This window comes from Sceloporus undulatus, chromosome 4 (genome assembly GCF_019175285.1).
Source record: "Sceloporus undulatus isolate JIND9_A2432 ecotype Alabama chromosome 4, SceUnd_v1.1, whole genome shotgun sequence".
Taxonomy (NCBI): Eukaryota; Metazoa; Chordata; class Lepidosauria; order Squamata; family Phrynosomatidae; genus Sceloporus; species Sceloporus undulatus.
Genome location: NC_056525.1, coordinates 3,151,092 through 3,173,773, shown reverse-complemented (window position 1 = coordinate 3,173,773; position 22,682 = coordinate 3,151,092). Strand labels below are relative to the sequence as shown.

The following is a 22,682-nucleotide window of genomic DNA, read 5'->3' as shown; positions in this document are numbered from 1 at the left end:
ATATTCTAGGTGGGGCCTGACCAGAGCAGAATACAGTGGCACTATTACTTCTCTTGATCTAGACACTATACTTCTATTGATGCAGCCTAAAATAGCATTGGCCTTTTTAGCTGCCGCATCACACTGTTCACCCTTGAAAGAAGGTAAGAAAAGCCCTGGGTGACTAGGCTCAAAGTCCTTCTAATCCAGAGTCCTGTTTCTGAAAAGGCAAAAGGACCAGTTGAAGCAAAAGCCATTCTTCTTTGTCTGCCCCTCCCAACACATACATTACAACCAGTATTCAGAGGCATGCTGCTTCTATTGTAATTAGTTGCAGCACCAGAAAAAAGCCTGACATGACCAAAAGTCATTTTCAATTTGGATTTCTGGAGTTCTCTTGCAGTTGGGGTGGCAACTTTTAAAAGGAAAACCTGGACGGCTCCAAGAATAGTGATTCAGCTTCCTGTATGATGAGGGGCTGGAGAAGATGGCCCTCAACATCCCTTTTAACTCTTCAATCTGTGATCTCTGGGATATAAATCTCTGCAATTTTAGGAGGTGGGGGATACTGGGATGGCTAGAGAAAAAGCTCTGGCAGTATTTATTTTCTCTATTCCTGCTCTTAAGTGATGCATCCCACCAGTCAAAAAGCATTTTTCTTCCTCTAGCTGAGGACATGATTTGGGGTGCTTCCAGATGATGGGTTTTATTGTAGAACTGCTATGCCTCAAAAATGGATTTGTGTATGATGTTTTGTTTTTTTTACACCATTGCTTTCATCTTTGTTTCTTTCCACAGGAAATTTCTTAAGAAGGAAAAGATGGAATTGTTCCATCATTTAAATGATGCCACAAGGTGTCCTCTGTCTGGAAGAGCTCCAGATCAAAAGCTGTCAGCCGATTTCACTGGGTTGTACTGGATATGGAAAAGTTACAGCAATGAGGGCAAGAACTAGCAGGCCCTCACCATTTCCCCTTCTCCTTTTCCAGAAAAGCCACTCTGGGCAGTGGATACGGGGACATAGCCCCTCAAAAAGAAGTATCAATTAATTAATTTTATTCTCTGCTTCAGCTGGTAACAAAAAGTATAATGCACACAAATGGGAACTATGTGGCCCTCCAGATGAGGCTGGGCTGTCATTACCATCAGTCCTATCCTGCACAGCCAACAGTGAAGAATGCTGGGAGATGCAGCCCAAAAGCATTAGGAAGGCCACATCTGGCCCACTCCTGGACTAGAAGAAGTGGTTTTTAAAGCTCTAAACCACCAGTAAACCTATTCCAAGGACTGTGGTCATGGGTGGGTGCATGGGTGTTACAGAGGTCCTTGGCTCTGGGACTGAAGTCATTTGTTCCATTTGCAATGTGAGCTATCTTAGAAAACAAGAGGGCTTTCCCCACAGAGCTTGTTCCATGGGAAGCCATGGTGACCATTCCTTTTCTCAACATTATGCCTCTATTTTTTTTCTGCTGTTTGTTTCACTCTGTTTCAGATTTTATTTTGGCGTTGTTTTTGTTGTTGTTGTTTCACGTTTTAATCTTTCACATGGAAAATACCCAGAGAACTTCTCTTATTGGGCAATGCTGAAAATGTGTCAATAAATGATCTCCACCCAAATCACAGACAAGCATAATTAGATTCTTTATTCCTGGAACTATTCCAAGTAGAATGTCAGGTACTCCTAACATTGCCTCTACTAGCAAAGTAGTCCCTAAGCTTTGTTCAATGTTATTGTGTCACGATTCACAAACACAAACACATACACATACATCACTCGATCCATAAGATATATCTTGCCTTGAAAAGGATCTATCTATAGCCACCAGTCCTGATATTAAATGGTTCCTTGCATAGGGTAAAGTCCAGGCCAGGCAGCCCTGGTCTCTTCTGTAGGCTCACAGCATTATTCAAGGCCTGAATTCACGCTAGCCTTCCAAGATGCTACAGAGAGGCATCTTTCCCTTGGTCCAGGGCCAGTTCAACTGCAATGATACCCACGGACTGCACCATAGGCTCTGCAACATCTCAGCAGGGGGTGAGGGCACAAACTACCCAACAAAGGTAATGCAGGCGTTCTGGGGAGGCAAAAGGTCTTTGAGCAGCCCCTTCTCTCTCCCACCACAATTGCCACAGTGTCCCTGGGAAAGAGGGTGGAAGAGAGCGGCCCCTGACAGTACCCCACAGCATCAAGAACAGCAAAGCATTCTTCCAGGCATCTCCACCAGCCCCAGAATAGCTCCCCTGCAGATGCTATCAGAGAAGGCTGTTCTCCTGTGTTTACTTCACTGTAGTGCTCTTAGGCATTTGTATTGGTTTACTGTAAGATTCAAGTCCTACTTACTAGCCCTTAAACCTGCTTGCATTGCAGTCTGCAACCAAACACAGAATTATCAATAAAATCCAAAAGAACTTTTAATTTCTAAAATACTTAACTAACTTTTGAAAGATTTGCTGGCACCTAGTAGTTGACATAATTTATTTGGTTGCATTCACAACTCCATGAGTAAGATTTTTACAATCACAGAAACCTACAGTTGGAAGAGAACCCCAAGGGCCATCTAATCCAACCCCCTTCTGTCCTGCAGGAAGACACACTCAAAACACTCCGAGGAAGGAGTGTGTTCCACTGTCGAACATCTCTTACCTAATGTTCAGGTGGAAACTCTTTTCCTGTAGCTTGAATCCATTGCTCCATGTCCTATTCTCTGGAGCAGCAAAAAACAAACTTGCTCCATCCTCAATACATAAAATTTATATACTTAAACAGGGATATCATGTCCCCCTTTAATGTTCTCTTCCCCAGGCTAAACATGCCCAAGTTCTTAAACCAAAGCAGATGGAGAACTGAGGCTAGGAGAAAAAGAAATAACTTGTCAAGAATGTACAACGCAATACCCTATAAGAGATGGAATTGGAACTCAGATCTCTCAGAACCAAATGCAGTTGTCCAACCAACCACCCAAGCTAACAGGTTATGCAGGTGGCTCTTGGCTTCCAAACTTTCCTGGACACATGGGACTGAGTGGAGTGAATGCTGGCAAAAGGATTTTAAGAGGTGGGCATGTGCTGCTCAAGGACATGCACATCTTGGTTTTCCTCAGCTAAACATGAGTCAACAGTCTGAAACCAATGCAGTTCTAGGCTAGATCAACCAGAATATAGCATTCATATCTAGGGAAGTAATAGTCCTGCTCTCTTCTACTTTGGTCAGATCTCACCAAAAATCCTGTCTCCAGTTCTGGGCACCATGGTTCAAGAAGGATATTGAGAAGCTGGTATGTGTCCAGCTGGGTCTGGAAATCACATCCTATGAGAGAAAGCTTAGGGAGCTAGGTATGTTTAATTTGGAGAAAAGAAGATTGAAAGGTGGCATAACAGCCATCTTTAAATATATGAAGGGATGTCATAGGTAGCCTTCAGGATCCTTTTCTATTCTACAGTTCTATCCCACGGACCTGTCAATACCCACACCGTAATCCTTTTTGACAAAGGATTCAAGGAATTGCTATGAATAACACTGCTCCAGCCACAACAGGGATATGTCATCCCCTCTTCCCTTTCACTGCTCCTTACAGTCTTCTGCACACTTACTGTATATATTCATGTATAAGTCTAGAAATTTAGGTCACAAAATTGACCCCAAAAACCTGAGTCAGCTTATCCTAGGGTCAATGTAAGTACTGCATCTTAACTCTTATTTAAAAGAAAGAACTATCTCCTGGTGAAAGGCAAGAGTACAATCTATCCTGGAAGCACCAATCCCCTCTACTATCTCATCCATCCAGTCTTAAGGATAAGCACAAAGAGTTATGTCTGCTGGAATTTTGTAAGTCCTTTGACATCGTTTTGCCTTGCTTCATCCTTTAGATCCTTTGCTATATGCCCCTATGTTTTACCCTCGACTTATCCATGGGTCATATCAAAATCCATAATTTTGTCCCCAAAACTTGCAATCGACTTATACATAGGTCGACTTATAGTTTATATGGTATTTGTAAGTAAGCTCCATCCAGTTCAGACATGCCTAGAATTAGACTGGTGCTCCCTGGCCCTGTGGACAGCTGGATAGGGGATGCTTTGCTCCATTGCTCAGCATAAGCCACTGCAGGACCAGAAAGCCCCTACACACACACACACACACACACACACACACACACACACGCACGCACGCACGCTGCTGGCCTGGAACTGGAAAACAGGAGAGTGCATCAAATATATGGGAGGCCACCATATGTGTAGTAAGGTGGTTCACAAGTCACACAGATCAACTGACTGTTTGCAGCTCCTTATATTATTCATCCATGCACTCTATCAGTCACCAAGTAAGAGCTGTTCCCTGGATGACATGCAAAAGAAAAGCAAATTTTTCTTGGGAAGTTCTCCGAGGTGGAGAAGCCTTTTGGGCCCCGATTTTGCAAGGAGTCCTAGGAGGCTGAGAAGACTAAGGAGGGCCTCTCCCCTCCTCTTGCTGGGCAGTGTTGCTCGGAGGACAATGCGCCTTTCTTGCCTTCCCCGGAGGGAGGTGTGGGGTTTTGTTGCTGGGACGCAGCCCCTCCTTGTCTGGGAGCAGCACCAGCCAGCCCCTGGGTGCTCTGGCGGAGCAAGCATTTCCTCGCTGGCTCCTGCAGCTGCCTGCCTCGGTGCAGAGGCCTCTGGGGGACAATGAAGGATTCAGGCACTCCAGGAAACCAGAACAAGAGTCAATCCACTGGCTCTGCCCAAATGCCATGGAGACGAACTTTGACCCAAACTCGACTTCCACCCCCTTATTGACTCTCTAAGCTAACAAGTTTTGCAGAGTTAACCCAACACCTGCCTCTCCCAGCCCAATTGCCTCCAATGCATCCCACGCAGCTCCTTGTTTTTGACCTGCAAGGCAGAGTCCTTCAAGGCAGAGTTGATTTCTCCATCCTTCCAGGAGTCAGACCACCACCAAGATCTGTTGAACTTAGAGGAATGTCTTGACACAAGTCACAAGCCCCCTTTGCCCCTGACTGCGGCCAAGACAGGTGGGCTGTTGCAAAGACAGATGAAGTCTTCTCCTAACTTCCACCTATGTCTATACAAAGTTCAGAGTGGAAGGGACAAGACATGCCATGGAGGCTTCCAGATGTTTCGCTCTCAGCTGAGCAGCTGGACAATGTATCTGGGGAACAGGAGCCTTAAAGACTACGTTCTTAGCACTCATGACAACAAAGAGAAACATTATTTTGGTGAGGTGTGTCAGGAAGTGAATTTTTTCAATGCACATTTTTCAATCACAAGGCCTGTAAATGTCTCAAGATGAAAAAGAAAATGCAGGGGAAAGAGAGAGAATGAAGGAATCTAGTAGCACCTTGAAGTAGCTGGTTTATTTCAGCATGAGCTTTTGTAGATTTCAGCTTATTCGGTAATAAATCAGTCTTAAAGGTGACACTAATTTCTTTCTCCTCTCACACCCCACTTTGCTTTTGATGCTGTGACCGACCCAACATAGCCCATCTTTTTGAAAGCTACAACAGTCTCAATATGTCCTTTCTTATTAAGTCATCATTTAGTGGGAGAAAGTCTTCACTGGCAGAAAAATTCCAATCTGTACACACAAAAAAACAGCAACCTACACCCAGGTAGTTTGAGGCATGTGAAATTCCATAACTGATTCAATTTAGCTAGCATCCTACCGGATCTTTAATTCGATCCTGAATATTAGCTCATCAACTCATCCAGACATTTGGGGTCTTGCCTAACCCTCAAACAGCCTAAATACCCTAAAGGCACCAGATCCTGTCTGATCTTGACTGTTAAGCAAGGTTAGCCCTGGTCAGTACTTGAATTGGAGACTGTCAACGAATACCAAGTGCCATAGTCTATATATTTCAGAGGAGAGAACTGGTCACACTACCTCTGAGAATTCCTTGCCTAACAAAACCCCATTAAATTCATGAGGTAACCGTAAGTTGACAGCTGACTTGAAGGTGCATAGACACACATTAACCTTCAAGCACAAAGAAGCAGAAAGACAACCCATGTTGTGGCAGCTCATGGAGAATAATGTAGTTTAAGGGGGACCCGGAACCACTACTGTTCCATCCCTCTTGTCCTCTCGTTCTTTTCAGCCCCAAACTGGATTGAAGGATCCATGGATGGGATTCAGGGGGGTTGGTGAATCAGGCACACAAGCACAAAGAGTTCCCCCTACCCTTTCCTTTCTTTTCCTTTAAACATTGTGTCAAAATATATTTTTCAGGGAATTCCCAAAGGGATCCATAACCCAAACAAGGTGAAGGACCACTGACCCAGAAGTTATGTGTGCCGCATCAATGTCTATCCCAAGTGCATGTTTTTGATTCTACTTTGTCATCACCCCAAAAGTTGCTGTGGGGGTACATCTTGTGGGGAAGGGGATTCCCTAATTCTGATCCCTCTCTTCCAATGCCACTGTAGCCAAGTGATACTTTAGGAATGGGGGAAGGAAAGAGAATTCGCAGGAAGAAAACCTTCCCTCCTAAGCTGCAACCCTGATCCAAATCTTGCTATATTGCCCACACTGCCTCAAAAAGCAGATGGAAAGTTTTGGAACGACTATAACAAGTTGTGATGATGGGCCACCTCAGTGTGCCTTCTCCCATCTCCTTGTAACATCGCTGGCTGTTGTTATGAGTGATGCCACTGTCGGAGGGTAGCAGACATTCACAGGCTGAGATCCCACATGGGTGCATTGCTCTACAAGGGCAATTCTATGTCCTCTGCAACCCATCCAAAATGGGACTTAACTGCACGCAAGTCATTAACAGAATGCTGGCTGAACAGCGTCACCAGCCCCTTAAAAGACTTTCTAAAGCAACATTTTTCCACAGGTGCCTAAACTATAAGGAATTATAACAGCTATGATGAATTATATCATCTGTGGCTGCATCTGTACCCCAGAACTAATCCGGTTTGACCCCACTGTAACTGCCATGGTTCAGTGCTATGGATTGGCACCACAACCAACTACCATTCCCAGAATTCCATAGCACTGAACCATGGCAGTTAAAGTGGAGCCAAAGTAAACTATTTCAGCTGTACAGATGCATCCTATGGTTAATTATATCATCTGTGAGGAATTATATCAGTCTTCCTCAGATGGGTGTCCAGACTGTCAAATGGTGTCACTGCAACTTTCTTTTTCTTCCAAATTTTTGCTTGAAGGCAGTAATACCTGGACACCAGGTAAATGACTTGGAAGGTGGTCTTTGGAGGTGTTTAAATAGAGAGTGGGTGGTATGCATAGTTTTAATACATTTTAATATTTTTAATGTATAATTTTTTAAAAAAACTTTTTAAATGGTTGAATTGTTTTTAAATTTTATATTTTTAATGCTTTTGAATTGTTTTTTTAAATTTTGCTGTTTTAAAGTTGCTATTAGCTGCCTTGAGAAAAGGGAGAAAGGCAGGATATAAAGTAAATAAAACAACAACAACTGTAATATTCTATGCAAGTGCCATGTCTGAACAAACTCTGCAAATAAACTCTGTGAAAGGGATCTAGGAGTCCAAGTAGACCACAAGTTGAACATGAGTGAACAGTGTGATGCGGCAGCTAAAAAGGCCAATGCTATTTTAGGCTGCATCAATAGAAGTATAGTGTCTAGATCAAGAGAAGTAATAGTGCCACTATATTCTGCTTTGGTCAGGCCCCACCTAGAATATTGTGTCCAGTTCTGGGCACCACAATTCAGAAAGGACATTGAGAAACTGGAGCCATGTGTCCAAAGGAGGGCAACTAAAATGGTGAAGGGTCTGGAAGCCACGCCCTATGAGGAACGACTTAGGGAGCTGGGGATGTTTAGCCTGGAGAAGAGAAGGTTAAGAGGTGATATGATAGCCCTGTTTAAATATTTGAAGGGATGTCATATTGAAGAGGGAGCAAGCTTGTTTTCTGCTGCTCCAGAGAACAGGACCCGGAACAATGGATGCAAGCTGCAGGAAAAGAGATTCCACCTCAACATTAGGAGGAATATCCTGACAGTAAGGGCTGTTCAACAGTGGAATGCACTCCTTCCTCGGAGGGTGATAGAGTCTCCTTCCTTGGAGGTCTTTAAACAGAGGCTGGATGGCCATCTGTCAGGGATGCTTTGATTTGGATTTCCTGCATGGCAGAATGGGGTTGGACTGGATGGCCCTTGTGGTCTCTTCCAACTCTACGATTCTATGATTCTATGATTCTAAAAGCCTCACTGGAAAGCAGTCCAAAGCAGGCTGCTGGCCCCCCTGGCCTGTTCCTGCCGAGGCAGTTTGACAGAAGCTTTCCAAAGTCTGCAGGGGAGAAGGAGGTGTTTCTCCCACAAAGGTTCCTTAATCTGAGACAGTAGTGATTTAACCTGCTCACAAACAGCAAGAGTTTCTTGGAAGGGTGGCATGACCTGATGGTAAGAAAACATGTGCCTGGGTAGCATGAAGCCTTCCAACTGGGGTGGCGGAGTGGGAGGTGGATGGAAATAAACTTGTTTCCTAAAAGATTCCATGAACAGACAGGTCAGTAGCAGTACTTCGCCCAAGGCAAAGAAAAGCTATGTAAAAGTCACACTGCCTCATTTTAGGCAATTTTTAGTTTTGCAATTTAGGAAATGACCATACATAAACATAGACCTATTTGCACAAACACACACACACACCATACACATACATGGGGAGGGGGAGCTGTCCACACAGCAGTCAAAATTTCATAAAGCTCCTATGGCTAGATCAGGGGTAGGCAACCTTTTTGAGCCAGGGGCCGGGTTGCTGTCCCTCAGACAACTGGGGGGCCGAAGCCAAAAAATAAATAATTTTTAAAATTAAATAAATAAATAAACCGGGACAAATGTAGGACAACATTTTCAAATGGTGGACACTTTTTTTAAAAAAAGTGGAAGACATGTGAAAAAATTTGCTGATTTTTTAAAAAATGTTAATATAATTGCATGTTTCTGAGGCTTCTATAGACAATTGCCCCTGTGCGTGAGAGGCCAAAGGCCCCGGCGGCAATCGGCGGCAGGACCGGGCTGGGGCCAGTCCCAAGGCCTTGCAGGGCCGCATCCGGCCCGCGGGCCGCAGGTTGCCTACCCCTGGGCTAGATGAACCATATCTCAAAATCACATCTTCAAACACACACATGCACACAAGCAGAAGGATGAAGAAGCAGTTGTGTTGGTGATATAGACTGTACCACCTCAGGCTGCAAAAGTAGAAGAAATCATACTATTCTGCCAAATGTACTTTCAATGAAAAACTCTGCAACTAGAATGGAAGCTTATCAGGAAGCAGGCTTCATGGAACATCTGTCCTAGTGTACTAGTTTTCTGCTTGTGAAGACCTATCTCTTCACACCTGCAGAGTGGAGGGTGAATTTTAGAAATGCACCCTCTTCTTGTCAACCGAAGATGTCAATAGTTTTTTGTGGGTTTTTCCGGCTATGTGGCCATGTTCTAGAAGTTTATTCCTGACATTTAACCAGCATCTGGCTGGCATCTTCAAAGAAGATTTATCTGAAGACACCAGCCACAGATGCAGGTGAAATATCAGGAATAAACTTGTCTAGAGCATGGCTACATAGCCCCCAAAACCCACAAAAAACTATGGATGCCGGCCATGAAAGCCTTCGACTTCGTGTTGAAGATGTCAAGTTCAGCCGTGGCTGGGCTACCTGCATCTCTCAGGGCACTTAAAAGCTACCATTCATCTCTCCGCATAAATAAATGCAAACAAAAGTTGGAGGAAAACAGTGAGTCAATTGCCACCAGAGATGGAGTCAGGAAACAATGACACTGCAAGGATGGGGCTCATTACCTGCTGAGAGTTAGTCACAACCTGCCCATGACCAAAGGGGACTCGCCATGTCAGAGATGCAGAATTTGTACAGTGGGCCTTCCACATTAGCTGGGTTAGGGGCACACAACCCCCATGAAAGCGGGAAAACCACAAATAAAAAACAACTCTTTTTTTACCTGAAAGAACATCTTTCTTGGAATCTCTAGGTCTTCCAGTGCAACTCTGTGGTCAACATCTGGCAGAAGTTGACCATATCAAACTTTTATCATTTCCATCTAATGAGAAACTATGGGAAGTTTAAATTTCATAAGTGTGTAATTTGATGATATAGCATGTCAGTATTTTATGTTAGTATTATTGTTTGAACTAAAATTGTTTAGATTTCTCTAAATATGTTTTTCAATGTAAGTTTTATAAATGTAAAAATAAATTTTAAAAAGAGAGTGATTAAATAAAAAAGCGGGGGGAAAGAAAGGGAGATGGACAAAAGGAGATAATGAAGAGGAAGAAGAGAGAAGAAAAGAGAAAACAAGAAAACTCTACTAGAAAATATTGTATGTACAAGAAATCCATAAAGAAAAGAAGAGACAAGTTTGGAAAGTATTAGAAAGTATGAGGACTGAAAATTGACAAGAGTGTAAATATAACAAATGAATGAATGTCTGAAATAAAAAAAAGAGAGAGTGAAGAAGTTGAATATAGGATTGCACTGAAGGACCTACAAATGCCTAGAGAAGTGTTTTATATAGGAATCTCTAGGTCCTCCAGCATGACTTTATGGTCAACCTCTGGCAGAGCAGGGCTGGAGGACCTAGAGATTCCTAAAAATAAGGTATTAATAAATAGGATGTTAATAAAATCCATGGATAACCAGATCAGCAAAAGACAATGTCGCAAAAACAGAGGGCCCACTATATTTATTACCCAAGATTTGGGAGGATCTGTGCTCTCAGTGCCCAAAGTGCCACGAATTCTGCCTCAGGAGGTTGCACTTGATCCAAAGGGTGCAGGTGGCGTTCCCTACCTGTCCCTAAAGAAGGTACCCCTCAAAGGCCACTCACCATCTTCCTGGCTGTGGATGTTCTGTGGACTCCGCATGCCTTCCTCCTGGCTTGGGCTCAAACTGGAGTTCAGATGCTGGTCAGCTGACATCCATGTGGAGTCGCTCATATCAAAATCCTCGCTGCTCACCGATGTCTCATCCTAGAAGCAGGCAGAGAAGGGTTAAAAGTATGCAAGAAAGGGAGGGAGTGGGATGAGGAGGCCTCTCCCTTCCACCAGCCCTAGCCCACCCCTCTTCTCCCCCAAATCCTGACTCCAGACTTTCCCAAGGAAGCGCACTATTTCCTGCTGGGGCTTCCTGTTTGGAGTCGTGAAGATGAGGAATGGCACAGACCATCATTAAGGACAATTAACCAAGGCCAGCTTCCAGGGACAGATGGCTTTTGCCCTGCCTCATATTCACCCTCCCTCCCCTGCTCCTTCTTTGTGGCAGAGTGCCACCCACACTAGCCTGGCGTGGTGCATTATAGGCCATCGGTTCTGGTTTGCACTGCCCTGCTTAAACAGATCTGGCTAACCTTAGTCCCTAGAAGCAGGTAGCAGAGACAGTGTTAAAGCTTGGAAGGAAATGCAAGCTGCTATGGAAAGAGCCCAATGGAGAATCTGGACTCCTCCAGAGTCTCTAGCCTTTAGCCGCCACCCCCACCCTGCGTAGACAGTACTCAAGTCTAAGTCTTCTTATCTTATTTACCCTCATGGGAGGCAGGTTAAGAAAGTGTGACCTCCACAAGGACACCAGGGTGCTTCCCAGGTCAGCCAGGAAAGAATTTGACCCCAGGATCTCCCCTTGTCCCAAGCAGAGCTTTGGGCTGTTCCTCTTTCCAGACTGCAGCTGCAAGAAGCTCCCAGCCAATGTGACCAGTAGCCATGACAGCTGGGCGATATCTCATGCTGAAGCTCCCCAAAAGGAACTTAGAAAAGTTCTGGTGTGAATGCAGACTCTCGTCCAACCTTCCCTGACCTTGTGAAGTCAAAGGCTTTCATGGCTGGCATCCAGAGTTTCTTGTGGGTTCTTCAGGCTACGTAGCCATGTTCTAGAAGCATCTGTGAAAGGTTCCAGCCACAGATGCTGGTGAAACGCCAGGAATAAACTCTTCTAGAACATGGCCATGTAGCCCAAAAACCCACAAGAAACTTCCCTGACCTTGTTTCCTTGAGATACGTCAGACTACAACACTCATAATCCCCTTCAACCAGTACGGAAGGTGCACTTAAAAAATCAGCAACAGTATCTTGCCATATTTTAATGGAAGGAAAGGAAAAGGGGAGTCAAGATTCTCATCATCCAAGCTGAATTCCCCCATTCCAAGCAGTGCATTTCAGTGACTTTTGTTGCAATTTGATTCCTGTCTCTAGCATGAAGGCCAAATATAGAGACCTTTTTTTCCCAATTGTTTGACACAATGTTTGCTAGCTAAAGAAATAAATGGGAACATATCAGTGCTTCCAAGGAGAAAGATCTTGTGAGGTATGGAATCAGGTGGAGGAATGCAATCCCCACTAAACTTACCCTAGAGAATTAGGTCTGTGGGGCAGATTTGGAAGGAAGACTCTTCCAGGCCTAAAAGGCAGACAAGCCAAAGCCTCAGCAATGAGAATGGCAAGAGGCAATTACAGAAAAAGAGAGATGACCTTTGCCATTTCTACCCAACAGGTTACGGCTCTATATGTAGGCTGGTAATGGCTGAGCACTCAATGAGATATGCAGCACAGAATCACAGCATGTAATACCTTTCATATCAAAACGCAGTACACACACACACACATACACACACACACACACACACCTAATCTAACCATAAGCCCCAAAGCCTTGAAGATGGCCCTGGCATCCCAACACAGGCCTAACATAAACAGTGAACCTTAGAAGAAAAGTGGCTAAGGTAAAATCAGAAAATGCACATAAAATGACCTCATTAAAATGCCATTAAAATCCAATTCAACAAATTATTTTTACTGATAATAATACTCATATTTATTGCTGTTTCCAACTGCTCTAAGCACTTCCACATATATTATTGTAATAATCTTGCAACAACTCTGTTAAAAGAGGCGAGTATTAGTGCCCTGGTATTATGAGAGAGAAAAGGGCTGGAGAGAGTGGCTTGCATCAGGGAACTGAGTGCAAGTCAATGACAAAGAGAGAGTAGACTTCAGCTGGGGTCTCTTGAGATCATTTGCCCATTTCAAGAATCCATCCAAACAGAGACTAGTCCAGGAAAGCTTCTGCTGCCAGAAATGTTAGCCTAGACTCCAAGGTATTCTGGGACCTTGACTGTCTAACAAATGCTCTTTTCCACCAGATGTTTGCCTCCCCAGTAAATCTTGAGGTGTCAGAAGCTGGTGCTGGAGAAGACCTGGTGCTGCAGCCACCATCACCCATCTGACCATTATAGTCTGAAGGTGAAAAGCAGGCCACCTTTTACATGGGGTGTTACTTGCTTACTATAAGCCCAGTGACTGTTGCGAGAGAACTTATGAGAGGTTGGGATGCTGGTCCCAAGGACCTGCCTGTATATTTCCAAGGATGCCTGTCATTTACATTGTAGTGTTCCTGCAAACCCAGAATGACCATGACAAAAAACCCAAAACCCTTGGCCACCATAAACTCAGACACGCTCCAAGGCCCTCCGCTAACAGGATGAGGTTTCTTCTAGCAGATGGCCCTTTGGTTTGATCCTCCAAGGCCAGGGTTCCATTCTCAAGATGAAAGCACCTATTCTCATGTTGCCAAGCCCCAGATAGTAACACAGTCCAAGGAAGAAGAGAGATCACAGGACAAAGTTGGCCTGTGTGTGGCTATTGAAAAGTTTTCTGAAACTTGCAGGCCCTATGAGAAGCAGAAGGAGAACAACTTGAGATTTCCAAAAAATAGATGAAAAAATTGATGAACTGTTATGGTGCTAACCCAATGGGGATCCTCTCCTGAAATGAGCAAGAGTTGTACTCTTTCACACAAGCAGCTTATTCCTATGGGCTTGTGCAGCATGTATATTTGGGTAAAAAAAATACCCCCTCTTTCCCTGCACCACTACTTTCAGGTAACTTGGCCTGCATCCACTTTGCAGAAATAATCCAGGTTGGCACCACTCTAAGTGTCATGGCTCAATGCCATGAAATTCTGGGTTTTGTAGTTTGTTGAGGCACCAGACCTCAATGACAGAGAAGGCTAAATGTCTCACAATACTACAGTCTCCAGAATTCCACGGCACTGAGTCGTGGCAAAGTGGTGTCGAACTGGATTATTTCTGAAGTATAGATGCAGCCTAGCTTGCAGGTGTTCCTGCTGGTTTCTCAGCCCCACAATTTTTTCGTCCAAGGATCCTGGTTTCCTGGAAGGGGAACAAACACACCCTCTCAAAGGTCACAGCAAGCCTGGCTCGGCATCTCCGCTGCACTTCCTATGGCATTGATCGCATTCCAGTCTCCCACTCCCGTGGCTCAAGAGGACATTCTCATGTGTGCCCTCCCTCCTTCCCTGCCTCCTTCCCTCCCTCCTAACCTTCACTGTGCTTTAAGACACAGGCCTTGGATGGCTTCCAGAGCTGGAAAGGTCAGCCACGAGATTTCAAAATCATCAGTATCGCCATAAAGGCAGTTGTGAGAGAGGCCGGATGAATGGAAAAGCAGGGGACCCCTCCCTAAAAGGCCCCTGCGGCAAGGACTGGCAGAGCAAGACGCCATGCAAGCCCCCATTGCAAAGCATTTGGTTTAATGGGCTCTCTGTCTCCCTTTTTTCGCCTCTTGAAATGACAGACGGACAGACCACATCCCTAATGATGGGCTACAGCCACTGGGCAGATGAACAGAGAGTTTTCTGCTCTGCTGGGTCTCATCTTGAATTTGGAGCAACCTTACAAAAGGCAGCTCAAAACCGAGAAGAAGAAACACACACCCCAGTCCATCGAAGATTGCAAGATGTCTGGGTTGCAAGACCTAGGCACTCAGAGATGTCCAGGTGTTCAGGACTAGCAGGCAGCAATAAATCTATATTTATGGACCTATCCTGTTCTAAAAGCCAGTGGCTCCCTCAGTGTCTTATCTGTCATCAGGTCACAGAATCATAGAATTACTGAGTTGAAAGGGACTGCAAGGGCCACCTAGTCCAATTCCTCATTATACAGAATACACAACTCAAGCACTCCTGAAAGATGGCCATCCAACCTTTGTCAGCTTTGATTATGGTGACCCTCTGACTGAGAGACCTCCAAGAGCCCAGACATCCACAGCCCTGCTCAGGTCTTGCAAAATGAGGGTGGCTGTGGTTTTCTTGAGCTGATCCAGATGTAATGTGGTCCTTAGCTTTTCTCAGCACAAGGAAAATGCTGGTTTTCAGGTAGAGTGGTTTGAGTGTTGGACTTACAGGCAATGGCAAACCTCCTGTGAATAAATCTTCCCAAGGAAGCCCTTCATCTTTGGGCCAGTACAGTGTAGTGGACAGAGTGTTGGATCAGTACTCCAGAAGACCAGGGTTCAAATCCCTCATTTGACCACAGAAGCCCAGTGGGTGAGCCAAGGTAAGTCACCCTCTTTCAGCATCAGAGGAAGACAACAATAAATCTGCTCTGAATATATCTTGCCAACAAATTTCTAGGATAGGGTCTCCATAAGTTAGAATTGTCTGAAAGGCACGTAACAATGATACATAACATGGTGTAGTGGTTTGAGAGTTGGGCTAGGACCCAGGAGATCAGAGTTCAATTCCTGTTTAGCCAGGGAAACCTACTGGGTGATCTTGGTCGAGGTCTAATCTGCACTGCACAAATGATGCAGCTTTAACTACCATGGCTGGGATGTGCAGTTTTGTGAGATATTTAGCCTTCTCTGTCAGAGAGCTCTGGTGCCACAAACTACAAAACCCAGGATTTCATAACATTCGGTCATGGCCATCAAAGTAACATCAAACTGCATTATGTCTGCAGTGCAGATAAGTCCTCAGAGGAAGACAATGGCTAGCCTCCTCTCAATAAACCTTGCCAAGAAGCCCCTAGCATAGGGTCACTATAAGTTAGAGTTGTCTTGAAGGCACACAAGAACAAACAACAATGAAGAATGATTCCTCCACTGACAAAACATTTTTAAAGCCCCTTAGCAGTCGTTGTGTGCCTTCAAGTCACTTCTAACTTATGCCAACCCCATCATGGGGTATTCTTGGCAATATGTACTTTATATGTATTAGCCTACTAGCCTCACCACCTTTCCCTTCTCCTTTTATGTCATGTGTTTTTAGATTGTAAGCCTGAGGGCAGGGAACCGTCTAATTAAAAAGATTGTATGTACAGCGCTGTGTAAATTTACAGCGCTTTATAAATAAAGGTTAATAATAATAATAATAATAATAATAATAAGAAGAAGAAGAAGAAGAAGAAGAAGAAGAAGAAGATCTGTTCAGAGGAGGTTTGCCATTGCCTTCCCTTGAGGCTGAGAGACTGTGATTTGCCCAAAGTTCCACAATGGGTTTCATCACGGAGTGAGAATCAAACCCTGGTCTCCAGAGTTGTAGTTCAACACTCAAACAACTATGCCACACTGACTGGTTTTTAAAAAATGGAAGGCACCAACCTTGGAAAACTGATCCCTCTTCTCATGAGCCCAGTCATTAAGTCTTCTATGTATTAGCTAAATAAATAGTTCTTTTCACCTGCTTTCCAGCTGCTACCTAGATCTCTGCCAGCAGTGAAACAAACAAATGAAAAAGCTGCCTTTTGGAAGGCAGTTTATTTTCTCCCTGCTCACGACCTTACAAACCTGCAACGTATCCTGCCTCATTCATCATCCATTCCAAGCCAAGGAGGCGGAATGAGTTCGAGTCTTTCCCCACCCATAAAGAAAATTACACACACACCCCACCCAACCCAAACATTTGAGTTGGCCCCTTCTGCGCCTTCTGGCCTACTGCTTTGGGGCAACAGGAATGTTATTCTAGAGAGAAAAACACATCACGGGCCAGTTTCTCATTTCCCATTCCCTTTCAGACAAGTCCTTCATGTCCATCCTGAAACAAGCCACAAACAATGACAGTCTGCTTATGCCTCTCTTCCTCAAACAGGAACCTCTGCCTTGGACAGCTACCCTAATCGCACCCCTATCCCATATATTTTTTCTCCCCCCAATTCGGGATGAGCATCTTCAGAATGGGCCCAAACCCTGGCTCTTCCTCTTCCGTTCCTCCTGGTTGCAAAGCTATCTGCTCACACAGGGCAGGAAGGGCCCGCTTCATCCTGCTTCCCCCCATTGCAGCCCAAAAGGACAACGAAATGTGCCTTGCAGGGAGTTTCCTGAAATTTATGACTTCTGCATAGCTTCAAGAAGATTGCCTGGCTTACGAAAACGGGATGCAGGACACCAGAGACATACAGGAGATCCTCCAGACTCAAAAGTTGCAAAAGGGCAGGGGCTTCTACAACTAGCAAACCACAAAAGATGGGGGCAAGAGCTTGCAAAGCGGAGACATTCATAGGCAAGTAGAAGTCTCTCAGCCCTCAAACCCACTAACCGGAAAAAGTGGAATAAATGTTGAGTTATTCATTACAATACTTATGTTGTTGTTGTGTGCCTTCAAGTCCTTTCCAACTTGTGGCGACCCTAAGGCGAACCTGTCATGGGGTTTTCTTGGCAAGTTTCTTCAGAGGGCATTTTGCCATTGCCTTCCTTTGAGGCTGAGAGAGTGTGACTTGCCCAAGGTTACTGAGTGGCTTACATGGCCGTGCTGGGATTCAAACCCTGGTCTCCCAGGGTCCAACACTCAAACCACTATGCCATGCTGGCTCTTTATATTTATATTTATTTCCCACCCTATAGTCAAGAATCTCGTGGCAGCAAATGACAGCATCAGTTTGAACAGTAAAGCCCTCTGAAACAATAATATCAAAACATGCAAGAGTTATCATTTGCCAGTTTGAAAGTGGTTAAAACAACTACACAGAACTCCCAAGAAAACAGAAAGAAGCCCATAACTAGCACTGGCTTCATCAATTCCCAGTTTCTTGAGAATCTATGCTTCATCTTTTTTTTTTTAAAATGTATGTTTCTAGCTTCTACATAGAATCATAGAATCATAGAGTTGGAAGAGACCACAAGGGCCATCCAGTCCAACCCCATTCTGCCATGCAGGAAATCCAGATCAAAGCATCCCCGAAAGATGGGCATCCAGCCTCCGTTTGAAGACCTCCAAGGAGGGAGACTCCACTGCACTCCTAGGAAGTGTGTTCCGCTGTTGAACAGCCCTTACTGTCAGGAAATTCCTCCTAATGTTGAGCTGGAATCTCTTTTCCTGCAGCTTGCATCCATTGCTCCATTGGGTCCTAGTCTCTGGAGCAGCAGAAAACAAGCTTGCTCCCTCCTCAATATGACATCCCTTCAAATATTTAAACAGGGCTATCATATCACCTCTTAACCTTCTCTTCTCCAGGCTAAACATCCCCAGCTTCCTAAGTCGTTCCTCATAGGGCAAGGTTTCCAGACCCTTCACCATTTTAGTCGCCCTCCTTTGGACACGCTCCAGTTTCTCAATGTCCTTTTTGAATTGTGGTGCCCAGAACTGGACACAATATTCCAGGTGGGGCCTGACCAGAGCAGAATACAGTGGCACTATTACTTCCCTTGATCTAGACACTATACTTCTATTGATGCAGCCTAAAATTGCATTGGCCTTTTTAGCTGCTGCATCGCACTGTTGACTCATGTTCAACTTGTGGTCTATTTGGACTTCTAGATCCCTTTCACATGTTGTCTCCTTAAGCCAGGTGTCCCCCATAATCCTATATCTGTGTATTTCATTTTTTCGCCCTAAGTGCAGTACCTTACATTTCTCCCTGTTGAAGTTCATTCTGTTAGCTGTGGCCCAGCTTTCTAGTCTATTCAGGTCATTTTGAATTTTGATCCTGTCCTCTGGAGAATTAGCTATTCCTCCTAATTTGGTGTCATCTGCAAATTTGATAAGTATGCTCCCAATTCTGTCATCCAGGTCATTGATAAAGATGTTGAATAGCACTGGGCCTAGGACAGAGCCCCACTGGACACCCCACTGGTCACTTCTCTCCAGGATGAAAAGGTGCCATTGTTGAGCACCCTTTGGGTTCGCCCAGTCAACCAGTTACAAATCCATGTAATAGTTACCTTGTCTAGTCCACATTTTACAAGCTTGTTTGCAAGAATATCATGGGAAACCTTGTCAAAGGCCTTACTGAAATCAAGATATACTATATCCACAGCATTCCCTTCATCTACTAAGCTGGTAATTTTATCAAAGAAAGAGATCAGATTTGTCTGGCATGACTTGTTTCTCTGAAACCCATGTTGAATTTTTGTGATTATGGCATTGCCTTCTAGATGTTCACAGATTCTCTGTTTAATGATCTGCTCGAAGGTTATATCTGAAGTGTTTCTAGCAGAGGTAAGAAAAGTGACTTTTTGGAATACAATGCCCAGAATCCCCCAGCATTGGAGTGCAACTGCCAAAATCCCCTGTCTACCGGTAGATAGGGGATTTTGGCAGTTGCACTCCAAAAATATATTTTTCCCAAAAGACTGGAACGGGGGACCTATACAAGATTTCTGATGCAAAAGGCAGGAGCATCAACATCCCGTTGGCTCCTTGCTCCTCACAAAGAATTTCAAAAACAATTTCAATTAGCCACGATTTTAAATTAGACAAACAGCGGTGGGGGGGATACAAATATGTTCAATATACACAAGTTTACACTGGCTGCAGGAATCCACATTTCTAGGTTACAGTTGTGTACCTTAAAGTCATTTTTGACCTGCAGCAACTCTATCTTTGAGTTTTCTTGGCAAAATTTGTTTAAAGGGGGGTTGGCTTATCTTTGCTTTCTTTGCCCTCAAAGGAGAGAGTGTGACTTGCCCAAGGCTACCCAGTGGGTTTCCATATCCAGGTGGCATTCAAACCCAGGTCCCCAGCATCCTAGTCCAATTATAATTATAATTTGTTATATTTATTTGCATCCAGCTCTTTTCCCAGAACTGGGACCCAGAGCGGCTCACAATATTAAAAGAACAGCCCCGTACTCTAACCACTAGGCCACACTGGCTCTCTTACATTTCTTGATGTGAATATGAAAATAAAATAAAAATTCACCTGGAATACCCGTTATAAATAATGACCCTCCTCATGAGGACCCACACTCTGGGTACAAACGGTTGGAAGTACAGCAGAGGATTAACTCATGCTGGAAAGGTGACAGATATCCAGAATAAAGCAGCAGAATCCTTTATGATCATTATATACTACGTAGCACAGAATCCTTTATGACCATTGTGTACTATGTGACACTGTAATTACGGTACTATGTATGGGATTTCGGCCAGACCCCTTCCCAAGCCCCACTTACCAGTAAGCAGCTATTGGGATCGACAAGGGTCTGTTCCCCTTTTGATCAAAAAGTGGCTTTCTGATGTTCCCACGCTACGCGCCAGAAGAAAAAGGACACCTGCTGCAAATCTCCCCTGTATTGGCGATCTCTCCTGTTAAGTGGGGTTTGGGGAACTTTCGTGGTCTCTACCTAGCCCTAAGCCAGGGACTGTCAAGACGTAGCCGTTACGAATGCATAACTGTAAGCTGCCCATTTGTAACTGCCCCACAGGATTCTAGTCCAGAACTTCCGGGCAGCACCAACGGCCTTTCCAGTTGACCCTTTGTACCCACAGATCCTGCATCTACCAATTCAACTGTCCATTGCTTTAAAATATTCCCAATAAATCAATGCCAAACCTTGACTTTGCCACATTATATAAGAGAAACTCTTTTTACTACACCATGATATATTATGTGACTTGAGCATCCATGGATTTACATACTTATGGGGGCAGGGGGAGAGGAGATCCTGAAACCAAACTTGAGCAGATACCAACGGCCAACTGCACTAGTCTAAGCAGAAGGAAGAGGTAGTAATCCATTTCCTGTGCCCACAGGTAGCAACCTGGCGCATTTTGCCCAGTGGAATCAATGGGGGGATGCAGTGGGTGTAGACCGTACCAGGTGACACTCCAGAGGGGGTGTCACCCAATGCGGTGCTACACCCAGCGTGGCTGCTGGGCAAACAAGAAAGGGCATCATGTCTCTTTCTCACTTGCCCAACAACCATGGCAGTCCTTTCCATTTTGGCTTTGGCATGGCTGCAGACACCCCAGAGCCCAAACAGACCTTTGGTGGAGTGGCACTGCCCCCCCCCCCCACGGCAGTGGCTTTTGGGGGGTGGTTAGTATCTTGTGTTTGGGCTTTGGTGTGGTTGCAGCCATGCCAGATACCAGACTTCTAGGGGCCGAAACAGCCTGTCCCCTGGCACCAGGTGACACTAGCCCTCGGTATGCCACTGATTTTGCCAACCCTTCTCAAGGACAGAACCTTTGCTGTCATTGGGAAATTGAAGGCTTTCAGGGCTGGAATCTTTATTTTTTGTGGGTTTTTTGGGCTATGTGCCCATATTCTGAAAGAGTTTATTCTTGAAGCTTTGCCAGCATCTGTAGCTTGCATCTTCAGAGAAATGGCAGCCACAGATGCTGGCGAAACGTCAGGAATAAACTCTTCCAGAATATGGCCACATAACCTGAAAAACCCACAAAAAACTTTGCTGTTGTTGTTAACTGCCTTCGAGTGAATCCCAACTCATGGCGACCCATCTCCAAGACTTCCTATCTGGTACTGCTTTGCTTAGGTTGCAGATTCATACCCGTGACCTACTATGACCATTTAATTGATTCACATCACCAAGGTATTTAGGCTCCCTCGGGATGTGTCATGTCTGTAGTCAAAGAAGTGAGATCAAACCAGACTAGATGGTGGCAGGGTCATATTTTTGGAATCCAAGAACTGACCGAATTCCTATAAAGTCAGAGAGGGAGCTACATGAAATGCTGCAGCTGCAGAAGGCGAAAGAAGGGTGCCAAATTTCTATCCCACCTATTTAGGGTTGCTGCTCTCCTCTTGCCCCAGCCACCTGGCTCCTGCTGTTCTTCTCCTAGTAAACCAACAAGGTGACAACCTCCATCCCAAGAAAAAATGAAAAAGCGGCAGAAATGTGACTTTGGAAAAAAGGCTGCAGGAAGAGAGCCTTCAGCCCCTATCACCACACCCATGTCATGCTTCCAAACTCACTTCTCCATTTCCTCACGCTTGATGCGAGTTCAGCACCATGTTTATTCCAACACATAGGCTGTGTTGCTGTGATGTGCAAGCATTGGAAGCTGAGCCAGAGACAATGCATCTCAAGGCTGCCTCCAGCCCAGTGCTAACCATACTGGTCTTCCTGGAAGAGGAAAGAGAAGGAGCCAAGCAGCAGCTCCTGCCATGGGCATTTCTGCACAGGTGTTCCAACTGCCCACCATCAACCAGAATCGAAGCATTAATGCTTCAGCATCCCAGTACCTGAACAGCACTCAGCCTTTCTACAGCACTTTCATTTTTTCAAAGCACTTCACATGCATTGTCTTGCTTCCTTTCTTAGAGCAACTCGGTGAAGTAGTCAGTTACTAGTCTCAGAGCAGGTTGCTTCAGGCTACTTAGTGAGTTTGTGGCTAATATAAATTCTAGGATCATTTCCATATTTAGACTTCTAGCCCTTAGAAGAAGGCAATACAGGCTGAGTCTCCCTTATCTGGAATTCCAAAATTCAAAATACTCCAAACCCCAAAATAGCATGGGTGGCTGAGATAGTCACATATTTGCTTTCAGATGGTTCAGTGTACACAAACACAAAATTAAAATATTACATATAAAATTACCTTCAGGCTATGTGTATATGGTATATACAAAACATAAATGGATTTCATATTCAGACTTCGGTCCTATCTCCAAGATAGCTCAAATATTCCAAAATCCAAATCACTTCTGGTCCTAAGCATTTTGGATAAGG

General features: G+C 44.6%; 1 protein-coding gene across 7 annotated transcripts in view; it reads right to left on the bottom strand.

Annotated features, from left to right (window-relative positions):
- Positions 1-22,682, bottom strand: part of NOL4L (nucleolar protein 4 like) — a 203,580-nt gene that overhangs the window by 32,145 nt on the left and 148,753 nt on the right. For 6 of the 7 annotated variants that reach the window (XM_042461914.1, XM_042461915.1, XM_042461919.1 and 3 more), the window contains one exon: positions 10,812-10,953. In XM_042461914.1, the coding sequence (XP_042317848.1) occupies positions 10,812-10,953 (142 nt within the window). Of the gene's footprint in view, positions 1-10,811; positions 10,954-12,322; positions 15,501-22,682 lie in introns of those variants that run through there. The other variant, XM_042461918.1, reaches the window with a different exon arrangement.